The sequence below is a fragment of the Antedon mediterranea genome, chromosome 4, assembly GCF_964355755.1.
Source record: "Antedon mediterranea chromosome 4, ecAntMedi1.1, whole genome shotgun sequence".
Taxonomy (NCBI): Eukaryota; Metazoa; Echinodermata; class Crinoidea; order Comatulida; family Antedonidae; genus Antedon; species Antedon mediterranea.
This window is the reverse complement of record NC_092673.1, coordinates 6866592-6880771: the sequence shown is the minus strand read 5'-3', so window position 1 is coordinate 6880771 and position 14180 is coordinate 6866592. Positions and strand designations below refer to the sequence as shown.

General features: G+C 30.6%; 1 protein-coding gene across 2 annotated transcripts in view; it reads left to right on the top strand.

The window, feature by feature from the left end:
* The window catches only part of LOC140046504 (outer dynein arm-docking complex subunit 3-like), a 42694-nt gene that overhangs the window by 15663 nt on the left and 12851 nt on the right, over positions 1-14180 (top strand). For both annotated transcript variants that reach the window (XM_072091165.1, XM_072091164.1), the window contains 6 exons: positions 243-368; positions 830-973; positions 3226-3386; positions 3913-4069; positions 6350-6505; positions 9564-9648. In XM_072091165.1, the coding sequence (XP_071947266.1) occupies positions 243-368; positions 830-973; positions 3226-3386; positions 3913-4069; positions 6350-6505; positions 9564-9648 (829 nt within the window). The remainder of the gene's footprint in view (positions 1-242; positions 369-829; positions 974-3225; positions 3387-3912; positions 4070-6349; positions 6506-9563; positions 9649-14180) is intronic.

The window sequence follows — 14180 nt, the reverse complement described above, 5'->3', positions numbered from 1 at the left end:
GTACCGAGAATTGGGTTGGTTTTATATCTCAAATATTGTTTGTTATTATTTGTTATAAGTTTTTTTAATCTTTGTTTTATAAGCCGTTACAAAACTATTTTTTTCTGATGGTTTAATTATTAAATGAGCACAGATACATGTTGATGTGTACAGTACATGCATTATTGTAATTCAGTGTCCAAGGGTCCAATTAACTGTGTGTTTTTGTTTCGCATTGATTTTTACTTTGATTTTGTATAAAGGCTGAATTGTCCAAACATGAAGAGACTGTGTATCGGGAACGAAGGGAGAGAGAAGAAGCATTGGCAATACTAAAGAAACAGGCAGAAGAAAAGAAGGCGCATGCTGAAAGAGTGGAACAACGAAGAGTAAGAATTTATTTACAATTTGTTGCTGTATTTTATTTTCTTGATATTAATTTTGTTGCATTTTTCAATATCTTAGGGGGATTTTGTTTGATTATAAAATGGCTATCTCATGTAAACCCCTCCAGCAAATAACAACTTCCCCCTCCCTAAAAACCTTCCCCTCAGAGTCATTTATTCAAATAAATATGGTGTATTAAAAGAAATATATTATACATTTTTATAATTTTTTGCTGTATTTCATAACTTTTTGATACTAATTGTGTTGTATTTTTTAATATCTTAGCGGGTATTCGTTTGATTATACGTGTTACCAATTACACCCAAAAAATACACCCCTCACTTGAATAAACGTCCCCTAAGAAAATTTCCTTGGGCGTTGTTTATTCAAATAAATACAGTATATAAATTTAAAAGAATTAAAGTATACATTTTTACCCTGTCTCTCTGTCGTTCCGTTACAGCTCCAACGCTCATCAATGCAACAGGATGAGTTGACGTCAGAATTGAAACAGTTGATAAGTGGTGAAGAACAAGAAAAGAAGATAAGTACATATGAAGAAGCTTTCCTGACAATCAAAGAAGCTACTGGAGTCTCAGATCTTGAGGTAAACAAGAGGGCACAATTGTTGTTTTTATCTCCTTTATTCGCTCACTTCATTTATTATTCCTTATCTAATTACATTTTCTTTCACATACTCTCACAGTTCATTCTTCATTTTCTTATTCACTCATTTCATTCATCATTCAGTATTTATTCCTTCATTTAATCTCTTCATTCATACATCATTATTCTTCCACATACCTTCACATTCATTCATCATTCAGTATTTATTCCTTCATTTAATCTCTTCATTCATACATCATTATTCTTCCACATACCTTCACATTCATTCATCATTCTGTATTCCTTCATTTATTCACTTCATTCATACATCATTATTCTTCCACATACCTTCACATTCATTCATCATTCAGTATTTATTCCTTCATTTAATCTCTTCATTCATACATCATTATTCTTCCACATACCTTCACATTCATTCATCATTCAGTATTTATTCCTTCATTTAATCTCTTCATTCATACATCATTATTCTTCCACATACCTTCACATTCATTCATCATTCTGTATTCCTTCATTTAATCTCTTCATTCATACATCATTATTCTTCCACATACCTTCACATTCATTCATCATTCTGTATTCCTTAATTTAATCTCTTCATTCATACATCATTATTCTTCCACATACCTTCACATTCATTCATCATTCTGTATTCCTTCATTTAATCTCTTCATTCATACATCATTATTCTTCCACATACCTTCACATTCATTCATCATTCAGTATTTATTCCTTCATTTAATCTCTTCATTCATACATCATTATTCTTTCACATACCTTCACATTCATTCATCATTCTGTATTCCTTCATTTAATCTCTTCATTCATACATCATTATTCTTCCACATACCTTCACATTCATTCATCATTCAGTATTTGTTCCTTCATTTAATCTCTTCATTCATATATCATTATTCTTCCACATACCTTCACATTCATTCATCATTCTGTATTCCTTTATTTATTCACTTCATTCATACATCATTATTCTTCCACATACCTTCACATTCATTCATCATTCTGTATTCCTTCATTTAATCTCTTTGTTCATACATCATTATTCTTCCACATACCTTCACATTCATTCATCATTCTTTATTCCTTCATTTAATCTCTTCATTCATACATCATTATTCTTCCACATACCTTCACATTCATTCATCATTCAGTATGTATTCCTTCATTTAATCTCTTCATTCATACATCATTATTCTTTCACATACCTTCACATTCATTCATCATTCTTTATTCCTTCATTTAATCTCTTCATTCATACATCATTATTCTTCCACATACCTTCACATTCATTCACCATTCAGTATTTATTCCTTCATTTAATCTCTTCATTCATACATCATTATTCTTCCACATACCTTCACATTCATTCATCATTCAGTATTTATTCCTTTATTTAATCTCTTCATTCATACATCATTATTCTTTCACATACCTTCACATTCATTAACTCAACTCAACCATTTACTCAGTCTCTTAATGACATTTTTATTTAATACATGTCGTTTATTCATTCATCTTCAGTCCTTATTCATACAAATTTTGATGTATTTCATAGCTAAAAATAATGTGTATCTTTTATTGATTGAGTGATTGATTACTCTGTTCATTGATCGGGTGTTTTATTAAAATATATAAAGATGATTTATTCATTACTTTAATGGTATGTTGATAACTTCTATCTAGATTATTTTAACACTTTCAAAAATCTTTAAAAAAATAACCTGAAGAATAAACAGACATAAATATATAAAAATATATACTGTAAAGAATTAATTTTTGATATATTTGAATAGGCAACTTATTATATACTGTATAGATGCAATATTTATTTCTGTTTAGTTAAATATGTGAAATTTCTGTTTATCTTTTTGAATTAAAATGAGTGAAAAAAAAATAGAATATTATGTATATTCTTCTAAATAAAAGCCAAAAAGTCTCCCAAAAAAAGGACTTTTTAATTGTTTAAAATGTTTAAAGTCATTGGTTGTTGTTTATGCCTCCCTGTTTCTATAGCTTTTCTAATTTAGAAAGTTATGTAGCTCCTGCAAGACCAAGACTCAACCTTACTGGTGCTAAAAGAAATTGGTTAGGAGTGGTGGCATATTCCCATACTTGGGTGCTGACATTTTACCTTTCTCTTGTTTTCACAGTGCTTCAAGACTTTTTTTGCGTTTGTAAATTTAAAACCTTTATTTAACCATTTTTTTATTTTAGGAAGTAGTGCTAAGATTTGAGTCTCAAGGCGACACCACTAAACATCTGCAAGAGTTAAAGGAAGGAGGTGAGAAACAACTGGTGAGATTGAAAGAAGACAAAGCAAAAATGCAACAGGAGTTTGAAGAGATGAAATACTCAGGAGAAGCTAAATTGTCCAGGTACCAAATTAGATATTTCTATAGAAAGTTTGTTATCTCTTGATATTAAAATACTGAGGGCGCTGTCACTGTTTTCGAGCAGTCTTAAAAATCACTATTTTCCTCCGCCCCAAAAAATCAAAACATTCATTTCAATTAATATAAATTACAACATTTTACAGTTTTGTAATTAATTATATTGCAGTCGAATCTCCCAATCCCAGACCATCTGAAAACCAGAAACTCGGGTCAATTCATTCTTTATTCAGTTTTGTCAACTTCTTCCAAACCAGACTTTTCTTAAAATAAAGCTTTCTCAAACACAATTCTGGTGCAAAGCATAACATCAATGATAAAAACAAATGGTGTATAATGCAGTCTATTCAGTTACTAGTTCACTGGTAATTTTAGATTTGTAAACTACAATTTTTTTTTAATGCAGAATACCAGAATTGTTAGAAAACCAGACATATTAAGGGTGTCTGATATTTGGAGAATTCACTGTATGCAAATTATGATAATAATTTAAATGATGAATTGTTTTTAGTGGTCAACGAATGCTGGAGGAATTCCAGAGCCACTTGAAGTCAGAAGAAGACCGACGAGATATTTCAAAGACAAAGCTGGATAAGTGCAGTAAAATACTTGTTAGTGTCAAGTCTGGAGTGGAACACCTTGCTGATAAGTTACAGCATCTCAAGGCTGTGAGTATACTGTACTTGTGTTCTACTAGATATTCTGTTGTTTTTTCAGGACATACAGTACCTCCTTAAAGGGTTTCAGGACATACCTCCTTAAAGGCTCTTTCACACTTGTTACGGCACGGTTCCGGTCCGGCAAATCAAATGAAATGTGAATGTTTCATTTTCACAACACTCCACGCGGCTTTGCACCAATCCATATGAAAAACTAAACATTGATGTTCGATTTGATTTGTTGAAACTGTGCCAGAGCAGGTGAAAGACCCTTTAGTAAAGTACTATCAGAGATACTACCAGATTTGTTGAGTGCTGATTTGCATTTCCCTGGACGTGGAGCTCGCTGCGACTGTATATGGAATTTTTTTTTCTGCCTTGTTTTTGTTAAATTCATTGATATTTTGTTTTTACCCTGTTAATGCCATTAACAGCGAATATGAATAGAAATATTTCATGATAAAGTAGAGTCATGGTAAGTTACAATTGAACCTCGATTAACTAGGTATGTAACTTCTATTAATAACTTTTTTACAAGTCTAGTTGATCACGTGCTCTAACATGTTTCAAATATAGTAACAAACGTCGATTACAAGAATAAAGTGATGGCGGCAGAAAAACGTTGGAAAAAGTTCAGCTGCTCTTGCTCTAAATACAGAGTCAACAACAAACAGTCGATCACAGAAAGGAAAAAGAAAGAGAATAAATAAAGAAAATACATTACCTGTATTAAGTGAATGTATTTTTAATAACAAAAATAAAATAAATGATCTTGTTAGGTGTACTATGAACTATTTGTTACGATCTTCAAATCTCTAATTGTGGGAAAATCCGATTCTAGTGTGATTTTCTGTTAATTGTGTTATTTGTTCTGAAATATAAAGTGATAAATTCAAATCAATTCAATAAGAAAAATATTAGCTGTAATCGAGGCCTAATCATCATTTAAATTCTCTAACCGTATATTTTTCTGGTGGTAACACTACAGTGAACAAAGAATTAGGACTATAAACCATTTATATTTCTTTACTTTATAAAATATATCTTCATTTACAACACCTGTGATATATGTAATTAAAATTAATAATAATAATTGTCTTTCCATATGCATTTAAAAAACAAATTATCATTATTACATAAGGATCATAAAATTAAATGTCCGTGAAATAGTATTATAATTGGTATGAATTATTGGTATGCAAATTATTATTATATACAGTAATCTGGACAATGTTAATGAAATTGACAGATAAAAGTATGGTAATTTTCTACGTCCTAAATGGATATGAAAGATAATTTCTTGTTAAAACACAAAAGAAAAGTTATGAAATTTACAAATAAAATCCAAAATTACATCCGTTTCAATTTTTTTCCCCCATAAATTTTCATGGGTTAGCCTATTATATTAGCCCATATTGATCAATTTATTTCAGAATAACAAATTCCATATAAAAAAACAAAAAATACAAATAAAACGAAAAATCATACTAACATTAATTATATTTTCTCACATTTAGTGAAAAGACTTGATATTTTTAAATGGTTTGGAGAAATTTATGCATTTTTTTTTGGTCACTTGTGCAAGTTAGCAATATCCCTAAACAATAGTAGTATTGTATGTAGTAAAAAGCCTAAACACAACTTTCTACTCATTCTCACACCTTTATCACACTAACTAGCATATGGAAAGAGCGAGTGAGTGGCCAAGCGGTTAAGACAGTGGAACCGTAGTACCTTGCCATATTAACACTAGGAGTGGAGTTGTGGCTTGGTGGTTATGATGCTTGACTACCACTCCAAGGTTCCTGGGTTCAAGTCCCAGCACATGTCAGTATTTTTTCTAAGGACCAAATTACTCCACTCCCAAAGACTTGTATAAGACTTTGTTTATGTAGAGCATCTTGTGTATATGTTTGTCTTGTGAACCTCTAAGGGTCAGCAATAGCTGGATGGATCACCCTCATTAAATATGGTAAAAAAAATGGCAAGGGTTCAAGCCTCATTCGCTCCATTGTTGGTGCTTGTAGTAAAATGATTCTTCTTGGGTAAAGACTATAAACCATAGGTCCAGTGTAAACATCTGGCTCATGTGCATTTTAAAGAACCTAGTAAATCTTACCTCGGTGTCCAGCATACACACAGCCACTGTCATTCATCAAGAGAGAACCCCTTGATTGTCACTATACGCTCTTTAGGGTCACCCTCTATAATAAATAAGGTGAAAGAAAAAAAACCATCAACTCATACATTTTTACTTTTGAATTGACTATGTTTATATTTTTGTTGTAGAATAAAGGTCATGTGCCACAAGCTCAAGTATCACCTGATTCAGATGAGTACGTTCTGGATCTGCTGGCCACATGCGAAGAAAAACTGCTGAAATTGATGGAAGAACTAGGAGATAAAGGCCTTGAAGAAACATTGGCAACAATGGAACAAGAAGAGGTAAATATTATTTGTATTTGTAGCTACTCAGTCTCTCAAAAACAAAACTATGTTAAAGTTCTGTCTACACTATCAAACTAGTTTGGCACAAAAACCCACAATTTCTAGATCAATAGCCTGGCGTTCATACCTTAAGAATACCAAGTTTGCGCTGATGGCTTTGGTCATTTGACTTAACCAGCATTGAACTCAAACATCTGGAATTTATTTCTTCTTTACACCAAGTGATCTCTTCAGTACACGACAGAGGACCAATCCAAAACCGTATAAAAAAAACACCAGAAGACGATTCCATATTCCTTTTGAATAGTGTACCAAGTTCTTTAACGTCAAAGACAATGAAAGTAAAGTATTTTGCCAAAAAAAGCACTGTGGCATAGACATGTCTCAAACCCATGCCTCTTACATGCTAGTCCAGTAATATTAATCCCTCAATTCAATTCAAGTTCACATCTTTAGCAAAAGCTGGGATCTTCTTTATATACAGTAGAAAAAGAATTTTGTTCATAATTGTAAAAGTACATTACAAATGCACAAACATGAAGAGAAATGAAATTTTTAACAAATTATATCATTCATTAGTAGAGCCATGGTAATCACTATGCTGCTGTGCCACTATTCTTCACTAATCAAACCGTACAGTACAGTAGATCTAACTTGACAATAATCTCGTCGTATCAAACAATATGGTGATTTGATTTATTCATTACCATGTGAAATATAGAAAATGAAAACTTCTAAATCCCCTGAAGTGTCCCTCAGGTAAAAGAACAGACCTTATTTTGAATGTTAAATAATACATGATAATAATAATACAATTTGCAATGTCTTTGTTTTAAAAAGTGCATACATTACTATCACCTCTGGTAACAGATTCAAAAAGCTTTGAAATGTTTTTTTTTTTTTTTTTTATGTTTACTTTATTATTTCTTTTCAACAACAAAACAATAATGATTTGTGTTTAAGACTATATTTTATTACTTATTTCATATATTTATTATTCAATAAAATCAATAATTATTAATTAATTTGAAAAACCCAAAAAAAACAAAAAAAAAGTATTAGTATTTATATTTAGTTAATTATTACTTGTTACAAACCATGATGGAAAACAGATTGAAAAAAAAACCATTACAAATAGAAAAACAGAATTCCCTACTATACTGTATCTCATCTCAGGGAAGATTCACTCTTCCCTGCTCATTCTCAGCAATTATTACAAAACATACATATTAATACCAAACACATTGATGCAGTGTTCCCCAATATACTGTAGTTAATTCTAGTCCAGCAATTTAAGCGAATTAACGATTATTATATTATAATTATTGATATAATATCGGTGGAACTAATCTACAAAATACAAAAATGAATATTGTACTGTGTCTATCCAATTGACAAAATATACTGTAGGCTTTGGGTGATCTAGGACTAGTGTACTACTAGATAAGTGTGTATGATTTTCTTAAACCATTTTGAATACCGGTTGGAGACAATTAGTCCAGAAAATCTTGCTGGCAAAACCTGCTTCGAGAGAACACCAAACATTAATGGCAATTAAGGGGCAGTTTAGAGGCCATGAGCATGTCCCTTAGCTAGGCAGGTACATTTATAAAAATAAGAACAAAGCAATAAAAAAAACATTAGTTACAAAACTAGTCATAAAGTTTTCTTAAATCTTTTGATGCTAAGAGTAAGACATGCATTGACATGTACAGTAGTTGGCAAGAATTTGTGAATAATAAATTATAGTGCTGATGTAACTGCTATCTTTATCTTTTTCTAATACTGTAGTGTTTACTAACTATTTTCATGATCTGTGTTCAGAAACGCATTTGTTCAATTATTTCTTACGAGATAGATGAAAACTAAAACTACTACTCTAATGGCATCCTTAGAGCTATTGCAAAATTAGAAAATATTCATTTACTTAATGCGTTGGTTAAGCTGTAATGACTTATTGGTAGGGTTCCTCATCGACTAATTGCTCCGTCACAACCTCGTCACATGACAAGAAAATGTTCACTCAAACAGCAGTCAAAATAGGTGAAAAAGTAGAGAAAAATGCAAGGCAGTTTTATTAATCGCGAAACAAATGTGACCATCGGAGGGAATTGATTGCCTCGAGTTGTAATCTTTAAGGGCTGAGTGGCATAAGTAATTTGAACGTGGACGCATCTTCCAATTTATCAAAACATTTCTTCATCCACAAATCAATGTCTCTCAACGTAAGATTTGATTTATGTTTAAGAAGGTTGCAAATGAAAAATCATAAGCATTAATATTTTGGCTTGATCGTGAATTTTTATTTGACTTGTAATTTATCATGAATGTGGTACATAATATGTGCATGTCATTTCCTTCTCTAATGGATAGTTTTACAAATTATTTTCATTATATAATATTTTCCATATTTTTACAATATTAAATAGTTTTCTTTACATTACACTTTACACAGTTTGTTATTGTGTTGATGCCTGCATGTTTAAAACTTCTATATTTAGTTCATCCAGTTATGTATTGCTTCATTTTACTTTTCCCTTTCGTACAATACGTAGTACAGTATTGCAAAAACATTTCAATTGAAAACTTTTAAATTAGTACAGGGGTGTAAATTTTCAGCTTAATCAATTGTAATAGCTCTCATATCACACATTATTTCAAACAAACAACAGTTGCAAGTTACCCCCTTGTTATGCCTACTGTAGTTTCAGCCTAAAGTTTGTCTAGTACGCCCCTGATAATACAATCATTCCCTCTTCTAATATCCTCCCCATTCGTTAAATGCAAACTTTGACTGGGTAGAGGATAAAGAAAACTTATGGTTGCAGTAAATCTGCCGTTTATACTGTAAGTGTAAGGTGTAATCTCATGATCGAATATAATCGTAATCTCATGATCGAATATATTCCCACCCCTTATTTTAGGACACAACACTTGGTAAGTCCATTGTAACGAAACCCAATTATTATCCCACCCCAAAATGTCCACATTTTTAACAATTATTATAGATATTAATATACCACCAATATGATTATGAATGTTTTTATTTCATTAGTACAATGTTGGCTACGAGACAAACCTTCCACAACATAACACTCGTATCAAGTTACCTACCACTCATCCGACCAACGTTTATGATGGTAAGTTCAAAATTTACTTTTTTATATATTTTACATTTTCAATATTTAAACTATGCAGAATGACCAATGAGTGTCGATAACTATTTGGATCCAGACTGTTGGAAATCCTACAAAAAACACAAGATGCTTTAGCTGAAAGAAAGTTTATAGAATAATGACATCAGACAGGATTTGAACACAAATAGTCAGGCAACTATTTAGTTGCCTGCTAATTTGCTACTACTCCAGTTGCCCGGATTGAAGCACAACTGAAGAACTCCAACCAGGGAAGAGTTAAATGATGTAATTTAACTCTTCCCTGCTCCAACTAACCTTTAATTCTACTTTCCATGTAAACTACTATCCCACTTGCCAGTCAAACTATAATTACTACTTTCCCAGTAAGATAAAACTTTGCTAGCCCAACGAGATGCATCTGCACGTGTACACGTCCAATTGCCCACTCACTACCTCGTACCTGTAGGCTGCCCTATAAAAGTTAAATCACAGGATTTGTACAATATTTTATGGCAGAAATTAAATCATAATTTTGTTTTTCAATTCAGTTTCAATTTCTGACGGTAAGTATTGTATTGTATTTATGTACATTGGCATTTTATGAAGGAAGAACATAGCAAAACAACTACCGCCCTCTACAATTTTATCTCTACATAATATAACCATCAGTCAAATAAAGGAGAGATTTTTTTCCCCCTTGGGCAAAAGAAAAATATTACTACAGCACTTACTATACTAATGAAGATATGTACTCACAGTAATCATACAGAAGCTTAAAAAGAAAAATTAAGTGCTTTGTGTAACCACCTCCATTCATAATCATAATGTACCTCAAATTAATGGCCAGATTTGTTTGGTTGTCTGGCATTCCACTGCTTAGATCTGTGTAACATAACTTACTGTAGAAGGTTTTTAAAAGTCTTTTTTTTCTTTTCTAAAAACAAAAGGTTTTATGTTACTAAAATATTAGTACACTATTTTGCTGTGTATTTTCAATGTTTAAATCTAAATTCAAAATAGTGTATAACTTAAGTTATTTCCAGAGTTTTGTTAGGCTATGTAAAATGATTTACACATAATTATTTTAATTTTATTTGATTTTACTCCGATACTAACTGCAAACCAACTTATCTTCCCACTGGGAATTCACTAGATTTCACTAGTCCAAACAAAATTATTTTACTAGTCCACTCATATCGCACCAAGATAGCAGGCCCAATACAAGCATGTTGTGCGCACAAAGTGAATAATGTATACGTCTCCAATTCAATTCAAATACTGTAAAATACTATTGTTTTGTAACATTTATTTAGAAAATGACTATATGTTGTTACAATTATTCAAAAAAAGTAAATTTACTGTAGAAAATTATAATGATACTATGATTTTGAGTAATCATATTCTGCCTATCTAGCCTGGCCCTACATATTCTTTATCATTTCCCTCAGTAGAGATTCAAAATGTGTTCATCTTTCTTTACAATATTGTGGTCATCTTTGTTTTTTTGGTGTTTCTTTTTAAACGCAATTATCAGACATAACTTCAGTTTGTTCGATCTGCCTAGAGGCTCTTTAAAAGAATACTATTTGACGGTATAGACAGCTTTTGATGATTAAAAGTGAAAGCCATTTCGATTCCTTCCACAATCTTCTTAATTCGGGATTAAAATTATTTGAAAATTTCTACTAATGCTTAATGCATTTATCATTTATTTCGATATCTTTAATATTTATTATCCCGTTGGGGATGAAATCATTTCTTTCATTTGATATTACTAATATCCTTACATTAACAGGGGGGAAAGGAATAGATTTCTTGTTGAAAATTTACATTATATGGTAAATTTTATGTGTTTCGTTTTCAAGGTTTCCTAATTTAGTTGCTGTACTACAGTGAAATTGCAAATATTGGACAACTGCTTGTATGATATTTTAATAAATTTGAAATTAATAATAAAAAATGTGGTTATATTATTCAATTATACCACTGCCATGTACTATAACCAGATGTATTGTATTGTAACCATAAAATTAATATTATTCTAATTGTATTTATTTTTATAGAATATTATTTTATTTGTCTACAAAAAGTAAACAAAATATGTTATCTATACAAACAGGTGTCAGGTGGCAATGTATGACTATTAGCATTATTAGTATTAAGAAAAAAGAAATAATAATACAATTATTTTAATAAAAAAAAACACAATTTTTATTTTATTTATTACAATCTTTAATAAGGGTGATCCAATTATTCCAACTTCCAGTGAAGGAACTGATCTTGAGGGCCTTTGAGGGCTCTGTAAGATATTAAAGAAAAAAAAGAAAAAAATGATGATATGATGAACAACAATGATATTGATAGTTCCAACAATAAATGTCTAATGACGTAATTATCAAGATAGGGATAAAAAAAACTAGAACGTTACATTTTTTATTGAATACTCTCACCACCGTCCTACATAAAAAGTTTCAATACAGGTTTCAATTCAGTACATTTTTTAAAAATTAAAAAACTGATTTAACTGTAATTACACTATAGAGAGTATACAATATCTCCTAATTATAAAACAGGTATTTCTGTATATTTTTATTTTTAATAAATAATGTAGGTAGTTTTCTGAAACATTTATTTATGAATTTGACTGTTAAGATAACTGTTTTTTTTTTTACTACTGCAAATGCAATACATTTTACATTTTTCTCTCATAATGTTAACCTATTAAATATTACAATAATCGGAATAAAATTATTATTTAAATTTTCAAGGTTGCTTGGGACAGGATCTATTACATGAAGCGCCAAAAGCAATAAAATAAAAAAATAATCAATCCATCATCTGCGCGATAGTGTGCAAACAAAATAATAATTGAAACTCGTCCTTTTTTTTTTACTGTTAATTTTATAGTTTGATTAAATTTACTGTATGTGTGCGACAGAAAAGTATTTACCTATAGTCATTTTAAGAGCAGTGTTCACAAAGTGCAAATGACATCTGAAAAGTTGATTTAGAAAATTATTTAATTAGCAAAGAAAGAAGATATTCAAGGTTACCATATTTATTCTAATAAATCGCCAGGGGTTTTTAGAGGGGCAATTAGAGAGGCGGTTATTTTTTTTAGCATAATGATAATAATGATATTTTAACATGTATTTAATCAAATAAATTCTCCCTAAATATGAAAAAAAAATCATTTTCAAAGTGAAAAAATACAGTAAATATTCTATCAAAATGTTTTTGTAGATCATGGAAGTCAATGAATTATACTATCAAATAGAAATGTGTTAATACAATATTGTGTGTATACGCATGTGTCGGGGCGTTTATTTGAGGAATAAGGCCCCAGACGTTTATTAAAATAATACGGTAATACAAAAGAAACAAAGATATTATATAAATGGCTATTCATTTTATTATTCAACATTTATTTCATCATTTACACAATAAGCAAAACAAAAATATAATTTGGTCGATCAGGGACAACCTCAAATCCCCTATTGTAGCTACAAACTCCAAACATACTCTACAACACATTTCAAAATTAACTTTTAGTTTTTACTTTTTTTTTCAACTCAGTTGTGAATTCAGCTGATTATTTAACATTTATAGATGAATGCTATCATGACTTGATACCTAAACATGCAGGTAACATGAATGGGATGACATTTGTATAAAGTACTGTAGGCTAGTGTATTGCAACTGAAAGTCCCCATAAAAAAATGCTAGCATATATACCGCTTCATCTAGCTTTGCAGTGTACTAAAGCTCTGTCACACTATCAAACTTTACATGTGACAAAAAATTGTGATGTGCCCATATACTGTATGGACACGATGATGTCATAACTACCATATTTGGGAATATCACACTTTTTTTGTCAAACTATTTGATATGTAGACAGAGCTCAAGTCTGTATTTATTGTCTTATTTATGTAATAGTCTACCAGTCGACATCCTTTTGCATTTTGTCTAGTCCGAGCTCAAGCATTATACGTATGAAACGCCATGTGTGCCAAAAATATTGATCTTTTTATCATAAGTAAGTTGAAATTCAGTCTAGAACCTAGACTAGCTTTATACAGTTAATGATACAGTTGGTTAAGAAAAACTAACCTGTAATTATTTAGGCTTTCATTAACAAAAAAATACATTCAGAATCAGATGTTTAATGTTTCTTTTGTTGTATAAAACCGGTTAGCATGTGATGTTAGTGCTCTCTAGATGCTTGTTTTTTCAATGAAAGTTATTTATAGATTTAATACAGAACAGGATCATCCTTAAGATTATTTGTAACCACTGGATGAATCTATTGGACGAAATCCAGCCATCAATAATGTTAATACACCTACTGTATATGACATTTTTTGTGGGAAAAAAATTGATGTGCTAAAAGAGGCATTACATTTACAGGCCTATCCTGGCATATACATTGTCTAGGCCAGTTTACATGTACTTCAGTTTAAACTACCAATTTAACTTTTTGTATAGACTGTATTTGTGACTGACAAAAACTGCTATGTATTAACATTAATTTG